This window comes from Conger conger, chromosome 2 (assembly GCF_963514075.1).
Source record: "Conger conger chromosome 2, fConCon1.1, whole genome shotgun sequence".
Taxonomy (NCBI): Eukaryota; Metazoa; Chordata; class Actinopteri; order Anguilliformes; family Congridae; genus Conger; species Conger conger.
This window is the reverse complement of record NC_083761.1, coordinates 379,201-406,151: the sequence shown is the minus strand read 5'-3', so window position 1 is coordinate 406,151 and position 26,951 is coordinate 379,201. Positions and strand designations below refer to the sequence as shown.

Sequence of the window (26,951 nt, the reverse complement as noted above, 5' to 3'; positions counted from 1 at the left end):
GGGCAGGCTTCTCTGGTACAAAGGGCTCATTCATCTCATGACTAATGTCCCCAGAACAACACAGTGAGATTCCCCACAGAGCAATTTTGGGTTGGAGTAACACTCCAGCCCACATCCTATCGACTGATTCAAGATCTTCCCCCACCAGGAGAGAAAGGTGCCAAGTGCACTGCACATATAAAACACATTTATTTTATGTTTTATAATGTCTTTCCACCAGGCGTGTGTAGCTGTTGAAGGCCAACTGACTAGAGAACTTAAGTATTGATTCTGTTTTTAGCGCGTCAGTCTTAGATATTAAGGAAACCTTGTGAGTTTCTCAGCTGTGCTAGTTTATTAGCCCAATTGCTGTGTTGTTATTAGTTTCTGAGACGAGTTCACCCAGCCCCCGGGAGTTTCACTCGTCCCTGTTATTCTGATGATCAGCATCAGTTAGACACTTTGGACTCTGCAATCATAAGGGTCATTATTAGATCGCTAAGATTCTAGTTGGAAATTAGCAGGTTATATAGTTATATAGGCGTGCTCAGGGCAATGCTATATAACTGCGGTATTATTTGGGACTCAGTAGGGAAGTGCTTTTTCCACCAGGCACGTGTAGCTGCTGAAGGCCGTCTGACTAGAGAACTTAAGTATTGATTCTGTTTTTAGTGCCAGTCTTAGGCATCTGGAAGCTCAGCCTCTGCTCCAGGCGCAGGCCAACAGGCTGCATCATCACACTGCTGGAGGTAACCCTCAGAGCGTGACGGCGTGAGAACATGCAGTCTGTAGTGCTGTAATAGGCCTACCATTCCTTCCATGAACAGGACTATTTTCCATGACACATTGCTTTCCACATGTTTTAAAAGTTATGGAATTTATGGACGTTGTTCTCTCTGGTACTTGTTCTGAAATATCGGCATTTGCATTATTTGTGTTTGTGTAGGATGAGTCATCATCGCACAAGATATTGAGCATCACATCAGGAACAGACACCGAATCCCAACATGGAGAGAAGCGTAACCAGCGAACCAATGACGACCACCTCAGTCCCGATGGGACATGTCATGACGTATCTGGGCAGATCAGATCTGATTACCTTCCTGCCATTTTAACGTGCTCAGGTGTATAAAACCATCTGCGTATGTGAGCACCGTCGAAAAGCCGGAGAGGGAGAGAGAGAGAGAGTGAGAGAGGGGCGTACAACCGTTGATAACTTTTAAAAATCAATACGAAGGTACGGCTTTCTTGTAGGGTAACTATTTAAGCAGAGTTAAATAGCGGGGAAACTAGCTTCAGAACTTCGGATAGCTCCCGTGACAGACACTCGGTGGAATTCCATTAAAGCGCATGTAAGACTCTTTACAGTTTATTTTAATCGTTCTTCAAACGATGTTAAATATTAATTTACAAATTCGATGACACTTAACCGCTGTAATGTTAATGTTTGAATTCTGTAAATACAGTATCCGGACTGGAAACAACCATTATTTTAATCGTACAAAGTGCTGACAATTTTTTATCAGATCTGCATGCAAGAGCGCACTTACTTGCACGCCTCTACCCGCACAGAGGGTAACCACATAATTATGTATTACAGTGGCAGTGAATATACACCATAATAATATTTATTGAAGCAGAAGGTATTAAAGATAAATAAAATGTCACTGTTATGTTTTTAAACATTTGGCGATATGTGGAAAATAATATAATTTTTCAATGTAAAACAGCGATTGGATAATAATTAGTATTCTTCCAAATGTCTCATTAATGTCGTCATTAATTAGAGGAATTTATGTTCACCTGCTAACGGACATCATGTCTCTGCAGATTTAAAATTATGTTACAACGGAACGGCTCGCAGCTCGTGTTGGTGATAGCCCTGTGCAGTGCGTTTTACTCCAGATCAGTGGGTCTGCCGGCGATCGGAACACATTCGACAGCAAGGTACAAACTTTATCTTAATGATTCTTTTTTTCTTTTTTTTTGAACGGAGCGGTCCAAAACGTCTCCCACCCAAAAGAGACGTTTTGAATTCGTGCTGTATGTACATACGCAATTTAAACAGATCACGAATTATTTTACATGACGAAGTTAATTGCAGTGCAGTTAGTCAGTATAGTATCTATTTGAACTGCACGCAGGCCTACTTTGTAATAATATAATATACAGTTTGTTAATTGTGTTTGTTCAACGAAGAACAATTAGACCACAAGTTAGTTCTTCTACCATTAAACTGCTTCTATACATTAATTATGAGAAGCATTTTCCTTACCATTGCTGTTTTACACGCAGCTTATTATTACTCTTGGCATGAAAATGCTATTCTCGATCTGTAGGTTGGGAAACATTGATGGAGATAACGAGAACTGGACAAAGAGCTCATCCGATTCACTCCCAGAAAACTACAAACTTTATTATGAGTTATCAGACATCATAGCGAGGTAAGGCTTTTTGACTTTTCATTTGATTACAGCTACTATTCTACGTCTTGTAGTACTTGCCAAAGTGCGATACTTATCAGGGCGAATTTGAACATTGAAAGTGCTAAAGGTTTAAAGGCTTCACGCTCACGATGACAGAAGCCTATCACATGACTGAGTGTGAGTTTGAGTATTTTGCTGTTTCACAAACACAAAGTGCAGTTTATCTTAACACATACTCTGTTTTATTCACTTTAAGGCCCACAAGACACGCAGATGGTCTTTTTACAAGCGGATACAGTAAGCTTCTCGGGCAGATTTCCGCCAGACGGTACCTGGAATCTTTGGTCGGAAAGCGAGTCAGGTACATTTTAGATTTTCGTCATTATCGGTTATATCTGAAGGGGTTTTTCCCCTACCGCTCGCATGCTTTCCTCGGCGTTGTTGCGTCGTTCCGGCGTTTGCATTTGCATTTTTTTGCATGTAAAAAGCTATTTCTAGTGCATCAGAATATTTTCAAAACAGAACAACTATCCAATGTTTTCGAATATTCCATCCAAACGCAGTTTCAAAGACGCCCCGAAAGTTCAGTCTTGGGGTATTTTTGTTTCTACATATTTTTCGCCTTTGCACCACAAACCCCCCATACAATTATTACTGTGGGCCGATGTATTATTCTTATAGATTATATTTTATAATGTATGATACATTGGAGTGAAATTAAGCCAATATATACTGTATTGTACTTATTGTACTGTATTGTAAAATACATCCAAAATGAAGTCTAATATGAAAATAAAGGTTTTCAAATGCTTACATGAAAAGCATTGGTAAATACATTCCAATAGATCCGAATCCATTCGCTTCATTAACACATAATTTAGAGAAGTTATAAATGTCTCTGATTGCCCCAGAAACCTCACGTGGATCATTTGCGATGCCAGATATTTTGATCAGCAGAATTTAAATGGTTTCGAATAAACACCGTTGGCCTCCCGCTGTGGTTTATATGACCTCATGTGTTGACTTTTTCAGTAATGACGTCACGGAGGACCAGGGGCCAGCGAAGCGGCACTCTGATGCGATTTTCACCGACAACTACAGCCGCTTCCGCAAGCAGATGGCCGTGAAGAAATACCTCAGCTCCATGCTGACGGGAGGCAAGAGGAGGTGGGGGCCAGAGCCGGGAAGGGGGGGGGGGGTAATATATATCAGTAGCAATACAATATTGATTGGTCTGAGTCAAAGCCACTTACAGTTGATTAGACTGCGCAGGGGACATTCCCCCTGGAACAACGTGGGCTTAAGAGCCCAACAGCTGCCCTGGTCTTATCACGGCTACAGCGGGGACTGAACCAGGCAGCATGTGGGTCCCAGCCTTTTGGCTGGATTGTGTTTATTTGCGTAACCTCTCTCTGCTGGATTGTGTTTATTTGCGTAACCTCTCTCTGCTGGATTGTGTTTATTTGCGTAACCTCTCTCTGTTGGATTGTGTTTATTTGCGTAACCTCTCTCTGCTGGATTGTGTTTATTTGCGTAACCTCTCTCTGTTGGATTGTGTTTATTTGCGTAACCTCTCTCTGCTGGATTGTGTTTATTTGCGTAACCTCTCTCTGTTGGATTGTGTTTATTCGCATAACCTCTCTCTGCTGGATTGTGTTTATTTGCATAACCTCTCACTCTTTTCTCTCCAGTGCAGAAGACCCTCCAATCACACCGGAGGAAAGCAGGAAGGCGGAGCCAACATTACAGGAGACCTACGATGACATCACAGTGGATGAGCTAATCAAACACCTCCCATTGGTGGGTTCACACTTCCTGGATAGGCGGGGCACATGAGAACACGTAATACTGTGATTGCCGATTGGCTAGGAATCCACACTGGCACCAGCAGGGCAAGGTCAGTCTGGCCAATAGAGGCAGAGTTCTCAGCTGGAGCAAGGAGACACAAAGCCTTTTCCCTCCTAAGAATACAAATCCAAACTTCTCAGAACACAGATTTATCAGTCACTGGTGCCTTCACATAGATATATTGCATTTTCTAAAAAATAACTATAATAATTTTGTGTAATAAACATGTACTACGCAGTCCCTGGCTCCAAACTGAACAACATGGTGGTGCTGGTAAACTTCCCAGGCTTCAAAACGCTTTTCACCAGCCCATGGAGTCAGTGGGGGACGTCATAGGCACTTGGTCCAGTCTATGAGGTGGACACACCCACCTGTTCAACAGGAAGTCACTGCCATTCAAAGACCTAATACCAGTGTGGTGAAAGTCTCTGATTGGTGCAGATTATCATGTGACCTGTTGTGTTTTTCAGATGCTCTGAAGATGACCCACTGGACTGAGACTCTTTCACCATGACTGGTTCCCCGTGACACAGCACTGCAGCGTAACACATGATCATCAGTGAAAGCAGACGTGTGTAAAGCCTGCCTGTTGTGTGTATGCTCATGTGTATGCTCATGTGTATGCTCATGTGTATGCTCATGTGTATGCTCATGTGCACATTGTACAGAATGTATTTTACTCTGAGTGGGCTTGATGCTGTACATAATCACAGATATTGTGAGGCTGAATCTTCTGTACATTGAAGCTCAATAAATCTTCTGATACGAGTCACAAAATCGGGGCCATCCATATTCAAACACTATACATCCATATGCAAACACTATACATCCATATTCAAACACTATACATCCATATTCAAACACTATACATCCATATTCAAACACTATACATCCATATTCAAACACTATACATTGATATTCAAACACTATACATCCATATTCAAACACTATACATCCATATTCAAACACTATACATCAATATGCAAACACTACACATCCATATTCAAACACTATACATCCATATTCAAACACTATACATCAATATGCAAACACTACACATCCATATTCAAACACTATACATCCATATTCAAACACTATACATCAATATGCAAACACTATACATCCATATTCAAACACTATACATCAATATGCAAACACTATACATCCATATTCAAACACTATACATTTCAGACACTGAACATCTATATTCAAACATTGTTAAACAAGGTACAACCATCATATTCACCTGAAAAACACAGCTCATCATAACTCACCCATTCATCTCCAGAATATTTTATTCGATATTCCTTTCTGAGAGTTTCGAATAGAATGTAAATTATTTTGAACTGAATCCTATTTTTTCAAAATTATCTTTCAGTGAAAGTTTGAAGTATCCAAACCACCTGACAGTCACCAACAGACAAATGGTTTATCCTTCATTTTTATAAGCTTTTGCATACGGTACACACGTAAAGCTCCGGGGTGGGAATGAAGATACAAATCTGTCCTGTTAAATCAGATCCATGCAGCACACAGGCTTACTGTAAATCTAACATCCTGCACTGTATGCTCTACCAGGTTTAACAACTGATGGAAATTATGTTGTGGTGATGTTTTCATATTTTTCACTGCAAAATGTCAGACACCCGACATGCACACACACAAATATGCACACACACGCACACACACACAAACACACACACACACATACACTGAAATGATCCATCTTGCTTATCATTCTGTAGTGTCTTATTCAGAATGAATAATGAAACAGAATTATGCCATTGTTGTGGAAGCTCCATGTAGCCACTGGGATTTGTGTTCAGTCATTTCCTTAGACCTTCTATTTTTAAATGAATGTAACTCATAAGATATGCAGTCAATAAAAGTAGATGTATTAGTACCACGCTACTGTGCATCCCATGTGCGTCTTTCTGCAGGAGAAATTATTCAGACCGACTCTGATGTTAAAAACACATACATCATAGGCTCCTGCACAGACAATAAAGACCAATATAGACTGACTACAGATGGTGGCTATGAGCTGGAGCAGGGGTGGGAAACCCTGGTCCTGGAGAGCCGCAGGGTGTGCTGGGGTCCTCACCCCTGGTCCTGGAGAGCCGCAGGGTGTGCTGGGGTCCTCACTCCTGGTCCTGGAGAGCCGCAGGGTGTGCTGGGGTCCTCACTCCTGGTCCTGGAGAGCCGCAGGGTGTGCTGGGGTCCTCACTCCTGGTCCTGGAGAGCCGCAGGGTGTGCTGGGGTCCTCACTCCTGGTCCTGGAGAGCCGCAGGGTGTGCTGGGGTCCTCACTCCTGGCCCTGGAGAGCCGCAGGGTGTGCTGGGGTCCTCACCCCTCACTCAATACGTGTGAGTTAAACACACACATAAGGGTGTTCAGAATTAGCCCTCTTATAAAAATGTGCTGCTAACTGTTGCATATAACACAAAATAATGATGAGAACAGGCCATTCAACCCAGCAATGGTCTCCTTAGTTTACCTAAAAGTTTACCTAAAAGCTAAATAGTATCTAGCACTGCATCAAGCCTGGTCTTAAAACCCCCCACTGTTTCTGCCTCCACTAGATGTCTTGGCAAACTATTCCACACAGTGACCACTCTCCGTGTGAAAAAATACTTCCTAATGTTCACAAGGAAGTTATACTTTGTCAATTTCCATTTGTGCCCTCTCGTTCTGCAAACTGAACTCACCCTGAAGAATCTCCTGAAATTCACTTAAGTCTCCTTTTTACTAAACTTAAGCATCTCAAGTCTTTCCTCACACCTCTTATCTTTTATGCTTGGAATCAATCTGGTTGCCCTTCTTTGAGCAGAAGCACACACTCTGTCTCTCACAGAGATGCATTGCTTAAGCTCAGCGGCTCCGCCCGTGAAACCCATCACCGTGGTAAGCCCCGCCCCTCCGTGGTGCTTTCATATTTATTTCGGTGAACGGACCGTCAAAGACAGGCGGCTTCGGCCGGTGATCTACTCCATGCCATACAGGCTTATTCCCTCCGAGTCCTTCTGTCTGACAGGCATTCCTGCCAAACGCCTAGGACGCCAGCGAGCTTCACCGGATAGCGTGGCTACCGGGCACGGGCGGGGACGCGGGGTTACAATAAGTGATTTATTTACGATTCACATATTTACAATCAATAACGTAAATAAAACTCTTGTCCGGGTATTTTGTATTCAGCAGTCACCAGGAACTTACTGCATTCCCAGTTAATCAGGAAAATAATTTATCATCTGGTAGCATCTCCTCATCCTGATACTAAATATGTGTGAAATAGTTTTTTACTACGAGCAGAATATTTATAATTTCAGGGTGACTCCGTAATGCAAAACAATTATTGATAGCATCATTTGTGACATTTTCATTATAATTTATCGCACACGTGTCTGTTTTGGTCACCATAGATACACGCTGACGCGGTGTTTCTGGAATGTGATATTATTAATTCCGTGATTACCTCCGTGAAATTTAATTCAGTTCAATTCACTTTTACAGGAACTAAGATTCAGTCAACAATTGTCCTTAAAGAGGCAGTTCACCCAGAAATTAAATCAAGGCATATTTCCACCTACCGAGGCTGCTATCTATCAATCCAGAGTTTCACTGAGACTAGTTTTCCACTGCAGATACAAGGGACCTCCAGAAATTCACATTCAAAACACTCAAAAACAACGTCTTTTTCCAAATACAACTCACAAATATCCACAGTGCTTAATTTGTACAGTTTGATCGAAAACTACTTCGTACAAAGTACGCCAAATGCCAATATCCGCGCAAAGAGGCTAAAGTAAAAGCTTGTGCCTCTAAAACATTAAAGCCAGCAGTGATGGTGTTACATTACATTACATTACATTACGTTATTGGCATTTGGCAGACGCTCTTATCCAGAGCGACGTACAACAAAGTGCATACCCATAACCAGGGATAAGTTCGCTGAAAGACCCTAGAGGGAAGTACAATTTCAACTGCTACCTGTACAACAAAGATAAGGACGAGGGCCAATTATTTTTTTGTTTTTGGTTGTACCCTGTCTATGAGACATTTCAAATGTAAATAATTAAAGTGTTCATTATATGACTATCTTTCGTTGTATAATAATAATTGTTGTGGATATACTGTAAATCAGGGCTGCCCAAACCTGTTCCTGGAGATCTACCGTCCTGTAGGTTTTCACTTCAACCCTAACAAAGCCACACCTCATTCAACAGCTTCAGATCTCATCGAGCTACTTAGTAGGTATTAGTAGAATCAGGTGTGCCAAATTAGGGTTGAAGTGAAAACCTACAGGACGGTAGATCTCCAGGACCAGGTTTGGGCAGCCCTGCTGTAAATCATATATTTACCGCATTTCTCGGGTCATCGTCTGTTACCTCAGTTACTGCATCTGCTCTGCCCTCTGCTGGGCATTCTGTGTAACTGCACCTGGCAGTACAGCGCAGACTCTGATGGAGCTGATCCATTACATTACATTACATTACATTACATTATTGGCATTTGGCAGACGCTCTTATCCAGAGCGATGTACAGTTGATTAGACTAAGCAGGAGACAATCCTCCCCTGGAGCAATGCAGGGTTAAGGGCCTTGCTCAAGGGCCCAACGGCTGTGAGGATCTTATTGTGGCTACACCAGGATTAGAACCACCGACCTTGCGTGTCCCAGTCATTTACCTTAACCACTACGCTACAGGCATAGGTTTGGGCTCTGGATCTTTGAACAGCTGTGGCCATATCACCACTGTGAGTTCCAGTGAAATCCGCATCGAACACTTTTTGGGGGTTTGACACTTATAAAACATACAGCAACGCGCGGACGGTGCGATCTTTGAGCTCCGTGAGAGCAGCAAGGCCGTCATGAGAAACGACACGTTCATGTGAAGCAGTAACGTAATGTGCAGGAAGCATTGGCCTCCAATAGAAGAGGCTCTCTTCTGAACCCCAGGAAATACTCCCCCGATTTCAGTGTTTAATGCTGAACGAACATGATTCTCACCTGCATCAAAGTAGATCACAAACAGAGGTCAAACAGAGGTCATGTCCCAGCACTACAGAACACAGCCACTAGACAGCAGGGCCCAACTTCATGCCAACTTTTGTTTTAATGATTCATTATCTAAATTCTTATAATTATTTGGCAAATTATATTTTAGCTATATTTATATAGATAAATTCATGAAGGACAGCTGTGTTCCAACATGAAACATCATACTTTGAATCTAATCTACAGTTAAACCAGCATAAGTGTATTCAGATAAAGAGCTAATTTGGGCAGCGTAATTTCTGACAGAAATCCACAGCAGCCCTGCAGGAATGGAGCTGAACTCAGCACTGCCTGCATTCACACCACGCTCCAGTGAAACTCCTAACCCTGTTTGCCCTCCTGACTGAACGGAATACCACAACCTTCTGTCAGTTTACCGCAGAATATCACACATACACAAACATAATACTTATGAAGCTCAGTCTACTTGCAGGCAGAGGCTGGCCCAGGTGAGGTAAAGGAGGCAGAGGCTGGCCCAGGTGAGGTAAAGGAGGCAGAGACTGGCCCAGGTGAGGTAAAGGAGGCAGAGGCTTGCCCAGGTGAGGTAAAGGAGGCAGAGGCTGGCCCAGGTGAGGTAAAGGAGGCAGAGGCCGGCCCAGGTGAGGTAAAGGAGGCAGAGGCTGGCCCAGGTGAGGTAAAGGAGGCAGAGGCTGGCCCAGGTGAGGTAAAGGAGGCAGAGGCTGGCCCAGGTGAGGTGACGGGGGCAGAGGCTGGCCCAGGTGAGGTAAAGGAGGCAGAGGCTGGCCCAGGTGAGGTAAAGGAGGCAGAGGCTGGCCCAGGTGAGGTAAAGGAGGTAGAGGCTGGCCCAGGTGAGGTAAAGGAGGTAGAGGCTGGCCCAGGTGAGGTAAAGGAGGCAGAGGCTGGCCCAGGTGAGGTAAAGGAGGCAGAGGCTGGCCCAGGTGAGGTAAAGGAGGCAGAGGCTGGCCCAGGTGAGGTAAAGGAGGCAGAGGCTGGCCCAGGTGAGGTAAAGGAGGCAGAGGCTGGCCCAGGTGAGGTAAAGGAGGCAGAGGCTGGCCCAGGTGAGGTAAAGGAGGCAGAGACTGGCCCAGGTGAGGTAAAGGAGGCAGAGGCTGGCCCAGGTGAGGTAAAGGAGGCAGAGGCTGGCCCAGGTGAGGTAAAGGAGGCAGAGGCTTGCCCAGGTGAGGTAAAGGAGGCAGAGGCTGGCCCAGGTGAGGTAAAGGAGGCAGAGGCTTGCCCAGGTGAGGTAAAGGAGGTAGAGGCTGGCCCAGGTGAGGTAAAGGAGGCAGAGGCTGGCCCAACCTGCTCTTCTCCAAACTCATCATATTCTCATCTTCTACTTTCATTTCCTCTCTCTGGTTTTACAGCTGACCTTTAATGGCATTTTCTGGCTTAATGAATGACATTGCCATCATTTTATTATTTTTGTATAATTGTGTCTAATGGATTCTGAACTTCTTCCATTTCCCTAAAATGAGGCTGATTGTTCAGGGCTGATCTGAGGATTTCCCGAGCAGGAAGAACGTCATGTGACCGGGGGATGGGTGTGGGGGTTGGGGGTCTAATCACAATCCCAGTCAGCAGATACCACAAGCCCTAAAAGGAAAACAGCCACTAAAACACTAAAAATGCAAAATGTCAGAGAGCATCAGTAAAGGGAACAAGCACATCTGAATCAGCGCAGTCTGTCACCACGTTCACTTTAACAAGCCGCACAACCCTTTAACGAGCCCCAGAAACCTTTAACGAGCCCCAGAAACCTTTAACGAGCCCCAGAAACCTTTAATGAGCCGCGCACACCTTTACCCACTGACTGCTGAGCCCTTCGCCACCATTACAGAACATACTAAACCCAGCTGTGACTGACAGCTATCAATAGAGCCTGAATTAGGGGAGGGCAAGGTCCAGTGCGCCGTGTGTGGAGAGTGGGACCGCTGTGTTTGTAATGTGAGTTTGGGTAGGAGAGGAGGAGTCATCTCTCAGTACTGCTCAAAGGTCCTCCTTCATACACAAGCTGCTCATGTCCCTCTGAGCCCACAGTCATTACAGGGACACCCTAACAGGCTGACTGCCTTTTTAAACAGACATCCACACAGGATGACTGCCTTTTTAAACAGACATCCACACAGACCGACTCGCTTTTTAAACAGTTATCCCCACTGGCTGACTGCCTTTTTAAACAGATGTTTTTGGGTCTCTGCTCAGTCATAGGGTTTCTGATTACGATCATAATAATGACCCAGCAGAGCTTCTGGAGGATTCATTTTCAAATGGTTATTGATGCTTTCTTCAGACATTAAAAAGACCATAAACTGAATACACAAAAATGGGTTGATTTTAAATAACTTTAAGGAAAGACGAGAAGGACACCATTAAAGGCACACCGCTGTTATATGTGTGGATCAATTACATCAGTTACTATATGTTTCCAGTACGGTGCAACCACCTCCTATTCATCAGTAAAGGCCAGAGGTGTCCCTTTAGTCCTGCATTCTCTAGGCCAGAGGTGTCCCTTTAGTCCTGCATTCTCTAGGCCAGAGGTGTCCCTTTAGTCATGCCACTCTTTCAAACACACGGGGCCATTATGCCTGGGCTCTCATTTTTCTCGTTTGTTAAAATGTTTTATGCTTTCTTTCATTGGAAGGCACTGTACTCCTCCCATTTAAAATGCCTGTTTTCCTTCCTTGTCTATTATTGAGTGTGGTAAATGGTTATTGCAGCAGACATTTTACCTTTCTGGGAACAAAGCACTGGGTTTTGGTTGAACTAGCTTAGGCTCCATAAATCATGACAGGTTGGCTATCAGTGTTTCTAAGTGTCTGCTTATCTCAAGGTCAAACACATTAGTCTGTCTGATAAAGCGTCACACTCCTGAGTGAACAGGTCTCTGAGTGAACACACCCAGAGTGAACAGGTCTCTGAGTGAACAGGTCTCTGAGTGAACAGGTTGCATAGTGAACAGGTCTCTGAGTGAACAGGTTGCATAATGAACAGGTCTCTGAGTGAACAGGTTGCATAGTGAACAGGTCTCTGAGTGAACAGGTTGCATAATGAACAGGTCTCTGAGTGAACAGGTTGCATAGTGAACAGGTCTCTGAGTGAACAGGTTGCATAATGAACAGGTCTCTGAGTGAACAGGTTGCATAGTGAACAGGTCTCTGAGTGAACAGGTTGCATAGTGAACAGGTCTCTGAGTGAACAGGTCTCTGAGTGAACAGGTCTCTAAGTGAACAGGTCTCTGAGTGAACAGGTCTCTGAGTGAACAGGTCTCTGAGTGAACAGGTCTCTGAGTGAACAGGTTGCATAGTGAACAGGTCCCAGAGTAAACAGGTCTCTGAGTGAACAGGGTGCATAGTGAACAGGTCTCTGAGTGAACAGGGTGCATAGTGAACAGGTCTCTGAGTGAACAGGGTGCATAGTGAACAGGTCTCTGAGTGAACAGGTCCCAGAGTAAACAGGTTGCATAGTGAACAGGTCCCAGAGTGAACAGGTCTCTGAGTGAACAGGTTGCATAGTGAACAGGTCTCAGAGTAAACAGGTCCCAGAGTAAACAGGTTGCATAGTGAACAGGTCCCAGAGTGAACAGGTCTCTGAGTGAACAGGTTGCATAGTGAACAGGTCTCTGAGTGAACAGGTCTCTGAGTGAACAGGTTGCATAGTGAACAGGTCTCTAAGTGAACAGGTCTCTGAGTAAACAGGTTGCATAGTGAACAGGTCCCAGAGTGAACAGGGTGCATAGTGAACAGGTTGCATAGTGAACAGGTCTCTGAGTGAATAGGTCTCTGAGTGAACAGGGTGCATAGTGAACACACTCAGGGTCCAGGGACTGACGTTCCCCCAGAAGCTCACAGACTCCAGTGGTCACCAGAGGTATTGCAGCTTATTAAGCCTCCGGTGTCAAATGGCAAATTTGTCCACTGGAATCACACTATTTGTGAGAGCACTTTTAAATTAGAATATTTCTCCACAATGATCCGATTACTCTCCAGCAGATTAGATGGTCACATGTCATGTGTTCCTGCATATCACACGTTGCAGGATTCTGGTGTCCACATAGTAGTGTGACATGCTGAAGTCACAGAGACGTGAGCAGGAAAATGAGACATGGAGCACACCTGTGATGACTCATCACAGTCGTTTTCACCTGAGCAACACAGGTACAAAGAGCAGGAATGTGAAAGCCTTTTGTCCAAAACATCTGTCAATCAATTATCAATGTTTCTTCCTCTAATGTAAATAAGGTCTGTAAAGCAACTACAGTGATCAAAGAACTTTCCAAATTCTGTGTATGAAGAAAAACAAAAACAAGTTTTCAAAGCTCAGGAATAATACTGACTGACTCCAGCCAGAGTTTCATGTGTTATTCCCGGATCATTTCACATGTGTTACACCCTGATCATTTATAGCAGTGACAAAATAAAATCAACTTAGATCTCTGGTAATAATGAGGTGAAGTAAGCTTTTGCGCGCACACACACACACACACACACACCTCTGGTCACTGGCCAAGAACAGTATCAGTGTTTCTCTTACTCAAATGATAACGAGAGGATTACATTCATGTCCCTGGATCGAAGATTCACACTCTGACACACACACTCACACACACACACCAGGGTGCAGGTTGTTTAATAAATTCCTATTAATTAGAATAGAATTCTTATTAATCAAGATACTTATGAATAGAATGCTTATTAACCAGGATAACTGCTTATCAATAGAATGCATATTAATCATGATAAATGCCTATGAATACAATGCTTATTAATCATGATAAATGCCTATGAATACAATGCTTATTAATCAGGATGAATGATTATCAATATAATGCTTACTACATGCTCCTGCTGGTGAACCCATAGTGCCCCTCCCTGGGAGTTTGGAAGAGGGGAGGTACCCAGAGAAGGCTTGTGCGCTCTTTGAACTAGAGCTGTGAAACTAGAGCTGTGAAACCTCTCTCTCGCTGTCCTGCACACCGGCAGAGCACAAGGTAAACTCCAATCCCTCCGCTTTCCTCACCTTTACACACTGTGATGGGCTCTGACAGCATATGCGTGGATTTGTAGTTTTGTTGTGATCACAGAGACAGCACATCCGTGTAGTTTTGTTGTGATCACAGAGACAGCACATCCGTGTAGTCTTGTTGTGATCAGAGGGACAGCACATCCGTGTAGTCTTGTTGTGATCAGAGGGACAGCAAATCAATGTAGTCTTGTTGCGATCACTAAAGTCTGAACTTTAGCCACAGCTGGTTTTATCTCTCTCATATTATTCCGTTAAATATACTTCATTTGGAAATCTGCACTGAAAGAGCAGGCGAGGGAGGCTATGTGGGTCAGTGAGCAGCTTCAGGAATCTCTCTCATACGTGCGATGTGAGGAAAACCCAACAACAGGTAAAGTAAAGACTGCCTGAAGAATTCTTGCAGCTGAGCTGTCATACTCTGCTACGACACTGCTCCTCACTCCTGGTCCTGGGGAGCCGCAGGGTCTGCTGGGGTCCCCAGCCCTGGTCCTGGAGAGCCACAGGGTCTGTTGGGGTCCCCAGCCCTGGTCCTGGAGAGCCGGTTTTTACTGTCACCCTTATTGATCAGTGAAGCAGCAGATCACACGGCTAGCTCAGGTCACCTGGATTCTCGGGTCTGAATCGGTTGCTGAACCCCTGGACATTCGGCCTCTTAAGGGCAGAATAAAAAGCAGCAGCCACTGTGACACTCCAGGACCATAAGTGAGGATCAATGTACGGTATATGACACATACACGGTATATATGTTATATTGTGCTTTATCTTTAAGCAGAGACAGAGCTATGAGGCAGGAGATGTGGAACTGTGTGGTTGCTTGCATTTCAGAATGAACTGGGCTATGATCAGACATACATTATGAAGAACGATTTGAATACTGCAGGCTGTATGGCTGATATCATAACTGCGAACAGAGTGTGATTAAACAGAGTAACTGAGGGCAAAATGTCCGCTGGGCTCCAGAACAAGATCAGAGGTGATCAGAGCAGGCTGGGAGAGAAATGCGCTGATTACTGTCCAGAGTTTATCAGCCTGTCAATGATTCCCAATGCCGCCCAATGACCACAATTACTGGCTTATTTAATAACAACTGATAATGTAATAACACAGCCAAAGACAACTGCACACAGGCATTTATCAGAGAGAGAGCGTATGGCCCGAGAGCTATAAACCACTATAAGCCGTACAAACTGTATAAAACATGTGTATGCAGCACTGCCCCTGCCTGTAGGGGGCGCTACCAAGGGCACTGGGGGTTCTGCGGGATTGTGGGTAATGCTGTTCAGCTCTAGAGCATCTCTGACCAGCGGAGCCTGCTGTATGCACTATGACATCACACGGTCAGCAGGGCTGCGGCATCACACCAGCAGGGCTGTGACATCACACCAGCAGGGCGATTGCTAAAGAGAATGCACACTTCTTCTTTTCCCTTCTCCTTTCCCTGCTCTCTCTGTGGAAACCCCTGAGTCAGGAAAAGCAGCTCAAAGCACATTCTTATTAATAGCATTGTTACATCTCTGATTAGCTCAGGTTTAAACAGGGAAAATAACTGCCAAGCACAAAAACAACTCTAAAATTGTTGTTCTAGCTTCTGGTAGGACAAGCTAGAACATAGATAGTGTTGTTAGTCACCAGCTGATATTCGAGCAGAAACATACTGACAAGGCCGTGCAAACGCAGGCTGTTTCTCGCAAGAAGCAACAACACGTGAGCAACTCAAAAGTGCTGTGCAGGCAGCAGTGACTTCTCCAAACACAGGAGCTGAGACCACAGGCTGCTCAGTGCACCCCTACACACACCGGCTGCTCAGTGCACCCCTACACACACCGGCTGCTCAGTGCACCCCCGCCCTGGCACACACCAGGTGGACCTGCCGTTCTGTGGGGATGAACTGGGCTCGAGACTCCTCCAGTGAGTCAGGACAGGGCAGAGAGAACAAACACACAGGATTTGTTCTGCTTCTGAGCATTTAAGGGCACAGGCGCACGATCAGTGGGAACGTAAGTGACTGGGTTTGAAGCAGTCGTTGATAATTGTTTTCTGAATCTGAATTCTGATTTTATGTACTGTAGGTAGAAAATTCCAGACTGAATTTTTTGCATGCAAAAAAAATTTTTTTCTGACAAAACATACTGTTAATGGCACGGAATTATCCATACCTGTCACTAGATGAATACTGTACATAGTTTGCGATTAAACATGAAGAGTTAGCAGTTAGCAGTTAAACCTCTATGAGTTAAACTCACTGGAATGTGTAGGTCTTCTGTAACCGTCAGAAACGAGTGCGTAAACTCAAATAAAACGCGAAGAGCCGAAGCAACCGACTATTCGTATCAGACCCTGATGAGTCGAAATAATCAAATATTCAGTAACGGCTGTTCACGTTGGTCCTACTGTCATAACTGATGGGGTGCTGGAGAAATACTAATTTTAAACTAGGAAAAAGTTAATCATATTAAAACTCCACATACTAAAATAATTATGTTGTTAGGGGGTTGTAGACTTAATGTAGTTATTGCATTAAATATTGATATTATTAAATATGCAACCAAATATTTCAGTTAACTTCATTTTGCACAAAACCAACACATAAACACTGAGTGTAAATAAAAGCTAATTGCCAGTATTTCTGTCGCAAATACAAATGCCTTAAATATACAGCAAAAATAACATTTTGGAGGACACTGTATATATAGTTAAGGAGTGCCATATACCTGTTAGCTCGCATCTAACAATTAAAATGTCATTCATATTAGAATGTAATCTATAAGTACAATATTATCTGTGAAAAATTGAAATAACACGAGGTTTTCATGCAGTAGATTACTGCTGTTTATTGTTATAATCAGACATCGTTTATCGTATATTCAAAGATACCATATCGGCAAAAAAGACAAGGAAAACCATAACGCGTTACAAATGGAAACACAAGAATCAAATGAACACTGGTTATGAAATACATCTGTCAGAAGTACAATTCAACTTTTACTAAAAGTGCAAAACCGTCATATTTACAAAACCGAACACAAATGTTAAATGGTGTTCATAATTACATTTGTTAGATTCATTCTTTTATACATTGACTTCCGGAAATAATATTTTCGGTCGCCTTGGCGACGATAGCTGAGACGCCGGTGAAACTTTTGCAACACGAGCGAATGGATAAATTAAACTGGAGTATGAGGGTAGCTGTGGAGGTTCGCTTGTTTGTTAAGTGCATCGGCGAAGTGGCTTCAGTTCAACCCAAAGTGATTTAACCTTACGTGGACGAGGTGTCTGACTGAAATGGACGGTTCGGGCGATTCGCAATCAAAGAAGATCAAAGTTAATCAGAGCGGACACCATTGCTCATGCATCTTTTATTTTATCATATAGTCAGTCTTAAACTGCAATACATAGTCCAAGTCACTTTATGTAAAAAAATGTATCTACATGTTATGTTCATTGTTACGCATTTGCTCCTATGGCAGGTCATAAAATATTAGGAGGAAAAATGTTCACCGACATGGCTGGGCTTTTTGAAAAGAGTTGTCATGCAAATGTGTGTGTGTGTGTGTGTGTGTGTGCGTGTGCTTGTGTGTGTGTGTGCTTGTGTGTGCTTGCGTGCGTGCGTGTGTGCATGTGTGCGTGTGCTTGTGTGTGCGTGCATGTGCTTGTGTGTGTGTGTGTGTGTGCTTGAGTGTGCTCGAGTGTGTGTGCGTGTGCTTGTGTGTGTGTGTGCATGTGTGTGTGCGTGTGTGTGCGTGCTTGTGTGTGCATGTGTGTGTTCTTGTGTGTGTGTGCGTGTGCATGTGTGTGTGCTTGTGTGTGTGTGTGTGTGTGCATGTGCTTGTGTGTGTGTGTGTGCTTGTGTGTGTGCTTGTGTGCGTGTGCTTGTGTGTGTGTGCATGTGCTTGTGTGCATGTGCTTGTGTGTGTGTGTGTGCATGTGTGTGTGCGTGTGTGTGTGTGTGCGTGCTTGTGTGTGCATGTGTGTGTTCTTGTGTGTGTGTGTGCATGTGCTTGTGTGCGTGTGCTTGTGTGTGTGTGTGTGTGCGTGTGCTTGTGTGTGTGTGTGTGTGTGTGCGTGTGCTTGTGTGTGTGTGTGTGTGCGTGTGCTTGTGTGTGTGTGTGTGCGTGTGCTGCCACTGATCATCAGGTATTCTGAGCTGGAAAGACGTTGCTGTTGTTTAGTTTTGGCATCAGCCAATCAGGTGCATCTAGGAGACAGCTGGAAGAAGACACAGAACAAGAGATCTCACAGCATGAACACTGGCTGCCTGTTTCTCTTGCAGGGAACTGTAATGTCCCAGGACACTGCAGACTGGAATATTTGTCAGAAACAGTCGTGCTTTGTAAATAGGTGTTTCAGGCTGTTTTGGCTTCAGTGGTGTCCCTGTCCTCACACGGCCCAGACAGCACAGACTCCTGCTGTTTACTCTTTCAGGAGCACAGTGTTTGAGCTGAATAAACTCTCCCCAGCAGAAGTCACAAATATCAAACATATCCAAACACAACATTACACACTGTGTGCAGCTAATGGAGCTCCCCTGTGTTGCACACTGTTCATAATGCCCCTGAAATGAGCCTGTGCCTTCTGCAGCAACGCAGCAGAACCGCACTGTAGAAACACCAGAACTGCACTGTAACTACACCGGAATCGCACTGTAGAAACACTAGAACTGCTCTGTAAAAACCTAGCCGCAAAACCACAAAACACAAATAAATTAAAGAAAACTAAATTATTAACTTTAATTAAAAAATTAAATCATTGGTCCATAATTTTGACTCATAATTGACCAATATGGCGGCATGGATGGTGCAGTGGGTAGCACTGCCGCCTCACAGCAAGGAGGTCCTTGGTTCGAATCCCCGTCGGCCGGGGGAACATGCAAAATCTGTGCGGAGTTTGCATGTTCTCCCCGTGTCTGCGTGGGTTTCCTCTGGGTACTCCGGTCTCCTCCCACAGTCCAAAGACATGCAGGTTAGGCGACCAGTCCTGCCTTTTCGCCCAATGTATGCTGGGATAGGCTCCAGTCCCCCTGCGACCCTGTTCAGGATAAGCGGGTTAAGTTAATGGATGGACTGACCTATATTTTTTTCTTCACCAAAACAGTTTAGCGAGTTCGGAGATCATTAAAACCCTAACCCAAACACACCACACTGAGTCTGTGAATAAACACTTTAATATCTGCATCTACTTTTGAGTCAAAGTTAAGGATGAATGTGGATTGAATATAGAACTATACTTTACAACAACTTAATTTGGAAATTTTAGTACATTTAAACTTCCTAATATTTAAACACTATCCCCTCTGTTTCCCCACATGACAGAAGGTAGGAAAAGTCTCACCAATCAGATGAGAAAAAGACTCATTAGCAATACAGAGTGAGCAGAGGGTCCTACCTGATGACTGTTAAAAGAGAACTTTCTGATTAGATTAAAAAACCATTTAGATAATGAGTTCACATTTTTACACGAGTTCAATAGTGTAGATAAAGATAAGTTCACATTCTTTTCCACAATTAGGCAATGATAAGACTTTTTTTAAGCTAAACCTAGATTAGGCCAGGGTGAAATGCATATGGCAGCAGTTTCATCTGAACATTCTGCGGCAGGCTCCTGATGTTCCTCTCTTTTCTGGATTCCGTGACATTTTAGATCAATTATTTTTTCTTGAAGCTATTTCTATTTCTGAAGTATAGTTTTTTGTTAGAATAAATACAGTCCTGAATTATTTTTCCTGCTGGCTGTTCACACAGACCCAACGTTGACATTTAAGGACATTGTTAGGACCCCAATAAAACACAGTAGTTTGTACATTCTTTAGTGCAGGGGTCACCAACACGGTGCCCACGGGCACCAGTTCGCCCGCAAGGGCCACATGAGTCGCCCGCAGGCCTGTTCTAAAAATAGCACAACTCACTAGTGAGCTGCATCTAAAATTTAATTTTATCACACTTGCATTTATATAGATTTAAAAATGACAATATCTTAAAAATATGTTTATTATACATGAAGTTTAGATAAGTTTAGGTGAACTCTGACCTACTCTAGTTCAAAGGTCAGTATTGTGCGCGTGACAAAACAAACTGGTAGCCCTTAGTATGACTCAGTACCCATGAAGTAGCTCTCAGTTTCAAAAAGGTTGGTGACCCCTGCTTTAGTGTTTTTTCTTAATCAGTGTGGGTGACTTCAGCATCATGCGCTTCCATTTTCTTTTCATTTTCCAAGGTAAAGAGGCCAAAGTCCTTCTGGACCCCCGGTGTGCTTGTAACAGACCACCTCCACGTATTGTGTTACCTTTCCCAAGTTTGAAGTTGTAGAACAATTAGCAACAGACACTGCAGGGACTATGAAATGCAGAACAGATTCTACATTTTTATAAAATCATTTATGGCTGGGGGTCATTCAACTATTGATTTGAAATGACTGATTTAATGAACACAGACCGTATGTAGGCGTAGGCTACAGCATTAACACACTAAAATGTATGTTCACTTAAATGGCTAAATTAAAGGGTGGAGAGAGCATACAGCCTAACCCACCCCACCCCAGCCAAGTCTCTTGACCTTTGTATTTGTAGGTCCTCGTTATGCCCCAAGCAATGACGCTAAATTTGAAACATTTATCCCTGCTCCCTTCCAGGTTGGCAGGTCCAGCATATTTTAGCATATTAAATAATATCTTGTTATATAATAGCCTGGGTACATACAGTTCTGTTTTTGTACTTACCAGAGGTTGAAGTGTGTGAATGGACAGCGCTGTAGCCTAAACCTTTCCTTCCTTGCCTATTTTCTTAGCCCAACTTTAAAAGGCCTACTCCACATCCCGGATTTTATTCCCCAGCTTGGTCACCCTAGCTCCTGTATTTATGTATTTATATGCTTTTGGGGTTATATATTCAGAGTTTATATAAGCTTATTGTTGTCTGTAATATTTCATATTTCTGCGCAGCTGAAGCGGACCGTTAGTGCGATGCGCGAGATGCGGAATAGCTAGTTGCCAGCGCGAGACAAACTGCAGCTAAAATGAGCGCCAATTTGAAACCGAACGAGTGCTGCTAACTGCCTTTCCGAAGTCAGTTAGTCCGCTTTACAAGCGGATAATATATCGAACGAACTGAACGATATTATTTAGAATAAATGACACAGGCTGTCGGAGATGCAGCTAACGTTACTTTCTAAAGGAAACTGTCAGGATACATTCCGAACGAACCGTTAAAAAACGTAAGTAAAGTGAAATTAAGGACTTCGCCCGCCTCGTCTGGCCGCTAGTGATAACCCAAAGTTAGCTTGCTAGCTATCTAGCGTCTCAGAAAGATATGTTACATGTCTCATCTTCAGCACGTTTTGTGAAAGGTCTGCTAAAAAAGTAAAGGCCATAATGATTGATGCCATACTGATTTTCCACGTCTCTGAACAGCTAATTAACGTGACACCAGGATTAATTTAACGTTAGCTGAAGAAGTGTCCCTGTAACGTAAATGACATTCCTAATGATGTTGAACTTAATATGGTGGGCATATTTTCTTAATTTATTAATTCACATATTCTTAAAGTTTCATTTCCTTAGAAATATGACTCCTAAGACATGTGTGGATGGACGTTTTATAACAATAATGAATTAATATGGGAATATTGTTGATTTCCTGTGTGCATTTTGGCCAAAGCTGTGGGGTCTAACGTTAACGTTATTGGCAGAGGATATCTAGCTAACGTTATATGACTGGTGCCTTTAATAAGTAACTTAATCCCTCTGTGTTTAACTGTGCAGTACTTTTAAAATACACGTTACAGCTCCCGGTGACTTATCTTCCCAGTTTTATTTAAGATCCTCAGTGTTGTAACGTTAATGAGTGTACAATACATGCTAATAGTAATATAAACAGTTGAAGGATTCCATGCATTTTATTTAACGTTAAATTGCATACGTTAATATTTTCTGTTGAAGTGGAAGGGTTGACAGTGTGAGATGTTTTTACCCAACAATATTTAACCTTGATCACTTTTAAATTCTTAAACATAGATAACAGATTTGATAATTAATTATTTAAAGTTAATTAGCCTTGATCTGCTACAAATGCTGACAGTGCTGCTTAATTCTGTCTGTAAATGGTGACAGGGCTGTGTAGGTCTGTCTGTAAATGGTGACAGGGCTGTGTAGGTCTGTCTGTAAATGGTGACAGGGCTGTGTAGATATGTCTGTAAATGGTGACAGCACTGTGTAGATCTGTCTGTAAATGGTGACAGGGCTGTGTAGGTCTGTCTGTAAATGGTGACAGGGCTGTGTAAATATGTCTGTAAATGGTGACAGGGCTGTGTAGGTCTGTCTGTAAATGGTGACAGGGCTGTGTAGGTCTGTCTGTAAATGGTGACAGGGCTGTGTAGATATGTCTGTAAATGGTGACAGGGCTGTGTAGATATGTCTGTAAATGGTGACAGGGCTGTGTAGATATGTCTGTAAATGGTGACAGGGCTGTGTAGATCGGTCTGTAAATTAAAGCTGTCTGCCACTCTCTGGATAACTGCAGCTGCTAAAGGTCTGTAGTTTGAATGTTGGAATGTGAATGTGTGTGGTTGTTTTGCAGGTTGGACGGTCACATTGTAAAGAGGTAATTCCATCAGACTGAGAAAATGACGGCTACAAATGTACCAAAGGACAAGTGAGTACCAGAGTCCTCTTTCACCTGAGTTGTGTGGGCTGCTGGGAAGTGTAGTATTTTAATCTTTTCTCAGCATTGTTTGGTGACACTGGGGAAACATGTAGGCGGTTGGGACATGTCGTTTTTTGCAATCGCTGTTGAATTGTGTGGACAGGTACAATGCAGTGTGGCTGATATTCTTCATTCTGGGCCTGGGAACACTCCTGCCCTGGAACTTCTTCATGACGGCCACAATGGTACAGCGCCACTCTCCTTTCCCCTCCCTCTCTCTATCTGTCCATCCGCTCTCCTTTCCACTCCCTCTCTCTATCTGTCCATCCGCTCTCCTTTCCCCTCCCTCTCTCTATCTGTCCATCCGCTCTCCTTTCCCCTCCCTCTCTCTATCTGTCCATCCGCTCTCCTTTCCCCTCCCTCTCTCTATCTGTCCATCCGCTCTCCTCCTGTCTGTGCCTTTCTGTCTCTGTGAGGCTACAGAGTCTTTACAGGGGAAATGGCTTTTACTCTTGGAGCCATGGATGTTAGATTCAGCTCCAGACTGTGAACACAGTTTATAAAAGCACACTAGTGCAGTGTGAATGTAAATGAAACAAACCCTAGTTTGGGGGAATGTTCCGGCGCCTGGGTCGACTGTCTCGTGTGTCCGTAGTACTTCACCAGCCGCCTGAAAGACCCTGAACTGGAGGTCCGTCTGAACCTGACAGGGAACGGCACGGACAGGGCTGTCGGCACGCCCAGCGTTCTGGAGGCAAAGTTCAACAACGTGATGACCCTGTGTGCCATGGTGCCCCTGCTGGTGTTCACCTGCCTCAACTCCGTTCTGCACCACAGGTGAGCCCCAAAAATACCCCACACCCTGCCTGATTTACCCCACACCCTGCCCCACAAATACCCCACACCCTGCCTGATTTACATCACACCCTTCCACATTTACCCCACACCCTGCCCCACAAATACCCCACACCCTGCATCACAAATACCCCACACCCTGCCCCGTTTACCCCACACCCTGCATCACAAATACCCCACACCCTGACCCATTTACCCCACACCCTGCATCACAAATACCCCACAGACCTGTTATGGGTGCTGTTCATGTTTATGACCTGTTGGGGGCGCTGTTCTGCAGGATTCCCCAGGCCGTGCGGGTGATGGGGAGCCTTGGCTGCATCCTGGGCCTCTTTCTCCTGACCGCCATCTTTGTGAGGGTGGAGATGACGCCCATGACCTTCTTCATCATCACCATGATCAAGATCATCTTCATCAACTGTGAGCTTCCCCTCCCCTGTTCTCTCCACCAATCAGCTCCCTCGCTTTGCTCTCTTTGTGTTAACGTTGGTTTTTTGTGGCTTTGAGCCTCTGGCTTTGCGTTGTTGGGCCTGTGTAGCGGTTGTATTGTGTGTGTTGATGTTGGTTGCATGTTGTTGGGCCTGTGTAATGGTGTTTGTGTTGTGTAGTGTGTAGCAGTGGTTGTGTTGTATAGTGTGTTGATGTTGGTTGTGTGTTGTTGGGCCTGTGTAATGGTGTTTGTGTTGTGTAGTGTGTTGATGTGGGTTGTGTTGTTGGGCCTGTGTAGGGGTGTTTGTGTTGTGTAGTGTGTAGCAGTGGTTGTGTTGTGTAGTGTGTTGATGCTGGTTGTGTTGTGTAGTGTGTAGCAGTGGTTGTGTTGTGTAGTGTGTAGCAGTGGTTGTGTTGTGTAGTGTGTAGCAGTGGTTGTGTTGTGTAGTGTGTTGATGCTGGTTGTGTTGTGTAGTGTGTAGCAGTGGTTGTGTTGTGTAGTGTGTAGCTGTGGTTGTGTTGTGTAGTGTGTAGCAGTGGTTGTGTTGTGTAGTGTGTTGATGCTGGTTGTGTTGTGTAGTGTGTAGCAGTGGTTGTGTTGTGTAGTGTGTAGCAGTGGTTGTGTTGTGCAGTGTGTAGCAGTGGTTGTGTTGTGTAGTGTGTTGATGCTGGTTGTGTTGTGTAGTGTGTTGATGCTGGTTGTGTTGTGTAGTGTGTAGCAGTGGTTGTGTTGTGTAGTGTGTTGATGCTGGTTGTGTTGTGTAGTGTGTAGCAGTGGTTGTGTTGTGTAGTGTGTAGCAGTGGTTGTGTTGTGTAGTGTGTAGCAGTGGTTGTGTTGTGTAGTGTGTTGATGCTGGTTGTGTTGTGTAGTGTGTAGCAGTGGTTGTGTTGTGCAGTGTGTAGCAGTGGTTGTGTTGTGTAGTGTAGCAGTGGTTGTGTTGTGTAGTGTGTTGATGCTGGTTGTGTTGTGTAGTGTGTAGCAGTGGTTGTGTTGTGTAGTGTGTAGCAGTGGTTGTGTTGTGTAGTGTGTTGATGCTGGTTGTGTTGTGTAGTGTGTTGATGCTGGTTGTGTTGTGTAGTGTGTAGCAGTGGTTGTGTTGTGTAGTGTGTTGATGCTGGTTGTGTTGTGCCCAGCGTTCGGGGCCATGCTGCAGGGCAGTCTGTTCGGCATGGCCGGGCTCCTCCCCACCTCCTACACCACGCCCATCATGAGCGGCCAGGGCCTGGCGGGAACCTTCGCCGCATTCGCCATGATCTGCACGCTGGCCAGTGAGTCCACTGACCTCCGACCTCTCTTTACTAAAGTTACACACCGTAATGAAGCCTACATAGCGCTGCCGTAAGCATGACATAGCATAGTCATAACCAGCCAGGATGGCCTCGTACAGCTCATAACCAGTAGAACACAAGCATAATGTTTGCAGCAAGTTATACAGAACTAAATTACTGAACAAACTGCCACAAGCTATGTAGCATGTAGTTCAAGTGTAAAGAATAATTATATGGCCTTTTCACCACCAACCATCTTTTCACCATTAAAAAAAAGAAGTTATTTTTCATTCTCTGCCATATTAAAAGACTCAAATAACTCTGATATCTGCAAAAGCAATGTGTCTAAACCATTGCATTTATATTGCTGATATTGCCCTGGTTGGATATTGAGATGAACTTTGACCTGGAGTCCCTCTCTCCCTCCCTCCCTCCCCAGGTGGCTCAGATCTGCAGGACAGTGCGTTTGGCTACTTCATCACGGCATGTGTGGTGATCCTGGTGGCCATCGGGTCCTACATCATGCTGCCCAGGATGGTGAGAGCACGGCTGGGGCTCCCTGCAGTCAGCCTCAGTCTGGGCCTGTGGGTCTCAGTCAGCCTCAGTCAGCCTCAGTCTGGGCCTGTGGGTCTCAGTCAGCCTCAGTCAGCCTCAGTCTGGGCCTGTGGGTCTCAGTCAGCCTCAGTCAGCCTCAGTCTGGGCCTGTGGGTCTCAGTCAGCCTCAGTCAGCCTCAGTCTGGGCCTGTGGGTCTCAGTCAGCCTCAGTCAGCCTCAGTCTGGGCCTGTGGGTCTCAGTCAGCCTCAGTCAGCCTCAGTTTGGGCCTGTGGGTCTCAGTCAGCCTCAGTCAGCCTCAGTCTGGGCCTGTGGGTCTCAGTCAGCCTCAGTCAGCCTCAGTCTGGGCCTGTGGGTCTCAGTCAGCCTCAGTCAGCCTCAGTCTGGGCCTGTGGGTCTCAGTCAGCCTCAGTCAGCCTCAGTCTGGGCCTGTGGGTCTCAGTCAGCCTCAGTCAGCCTCAGTCTGGGCCTGTGGGTCTCAGTCAGCCTCAGTCAGCCTCAGTCTGGGCCTGTGGGTCTCAGTCAGCCTCAGTCAGCCTCAGTCTGGGCCTGTGGGTCTCAGTCAGCCTCAGTCAGCCTCAGTTTGGGCCTGTGGGTCTCAGTCAGCCTCAGTCAGCCTCAGTCTGGGCCTGTGGGTCTCAGTCAGCCTCAGTCAGCCTCAGTCTGGGCCTGTGGGTCTCAGTCAGCCTCAGTCAGCCTCAGTCTGGGCCTGTGGGTCTCAGTCAGCCTCAGTCAGCCTCAGTTTGGGCCTGTGGGTCTCAGTCAGCCTCAGTCAGCCTCAGTCTGGGCCTGTGGGTCAGCTCTGCTCTTCAGATTGGCTGGGGCTAGTTTGATTAACGATGCGTTTCTAATCTCACCTCTCACAGGAGTTTTACAGACACTTCCAGCGCAGCGAGTCCAAGCCAGCCACCAATGAGGAGAAC

At 44.7% G+C, this 26,951-nt stretch overlaps 2 protein-coding genes across 3 annotated transcripts in view; both read left to right on the top strand.

Moving 5' to 3' along the window:
* Positions 1-1,242: 1,242 nt before the first annotated feature.
* Positions 1,243-4,839, top strand: LOC133122828 (VIP peptides-like). Its single transcript, XM_061233029.1, has 6 exons — positions 1,243-1,331; positions 1,810-1,926; positions 2,662-2,766; positions 3,438-3,572; positions 4,097-4,205; positions 4,724-4,839. Exons 2-6 carry the CDS (start codon positions 1,820-1,822, stop codon positions 4,730-4,732), a joined length of 465 nt encoding a protein of 154 aa, XP_061089013.1. The 5' UTR covers positions 1,243-1,331; positions 1,810-1,819; the 3' UTR covers positions 4,733-4,839.
* A 9,358-nt stretch (positions 4,840-14,197) lies between these two features.
* Positions 14,198-26,951, top strand: part of slc29a1b (solute carrier family 29 member 1b) — a 24,481-nt gene continuing 11,727 nt past the window's right edge. The window contains exons 1-8 of one of the 2 annotated variants that reach the window (XM_061231864.1): positions 14,198-14,255; positions 22,857-22,931; positions 23,086-23,167; positions 23,578-23,759; positions 24,058-24,197; positions 25,341-25,475; positions 25,915-26,012; positions 26,895-26,951. The exon at positions 26,895-26,951 is cut by the window's right edge and continues 22 nt beyond it. In XM_061231864.1, the coding sequence (XP_061087848.1) occupies positions 22,903-22,931; positions 23,086-23,167; positions 23,578-23,759; positions 24,058-24,197; positions 25,341-25,475; positions 25,915-26,012; positions 26,895-26,951 (723 nt within the window). In that variant the 5' untranslated portion in view covers positions 14,198-14,255; positions 22,857-22,902. Of the gene's footprint in view, positions 14,256-16,150; positions 16,288-22,856; positions 22,932-23,085; positions 23,168-23,577; positions 23,760-24,057; positions 24,198-25,340; positions 25,476-25,914; positions 26,013-26,894 lie in introns of those variants that run through there. The other variant, XM_061231863.1, reaches the window with a different exon arrangement.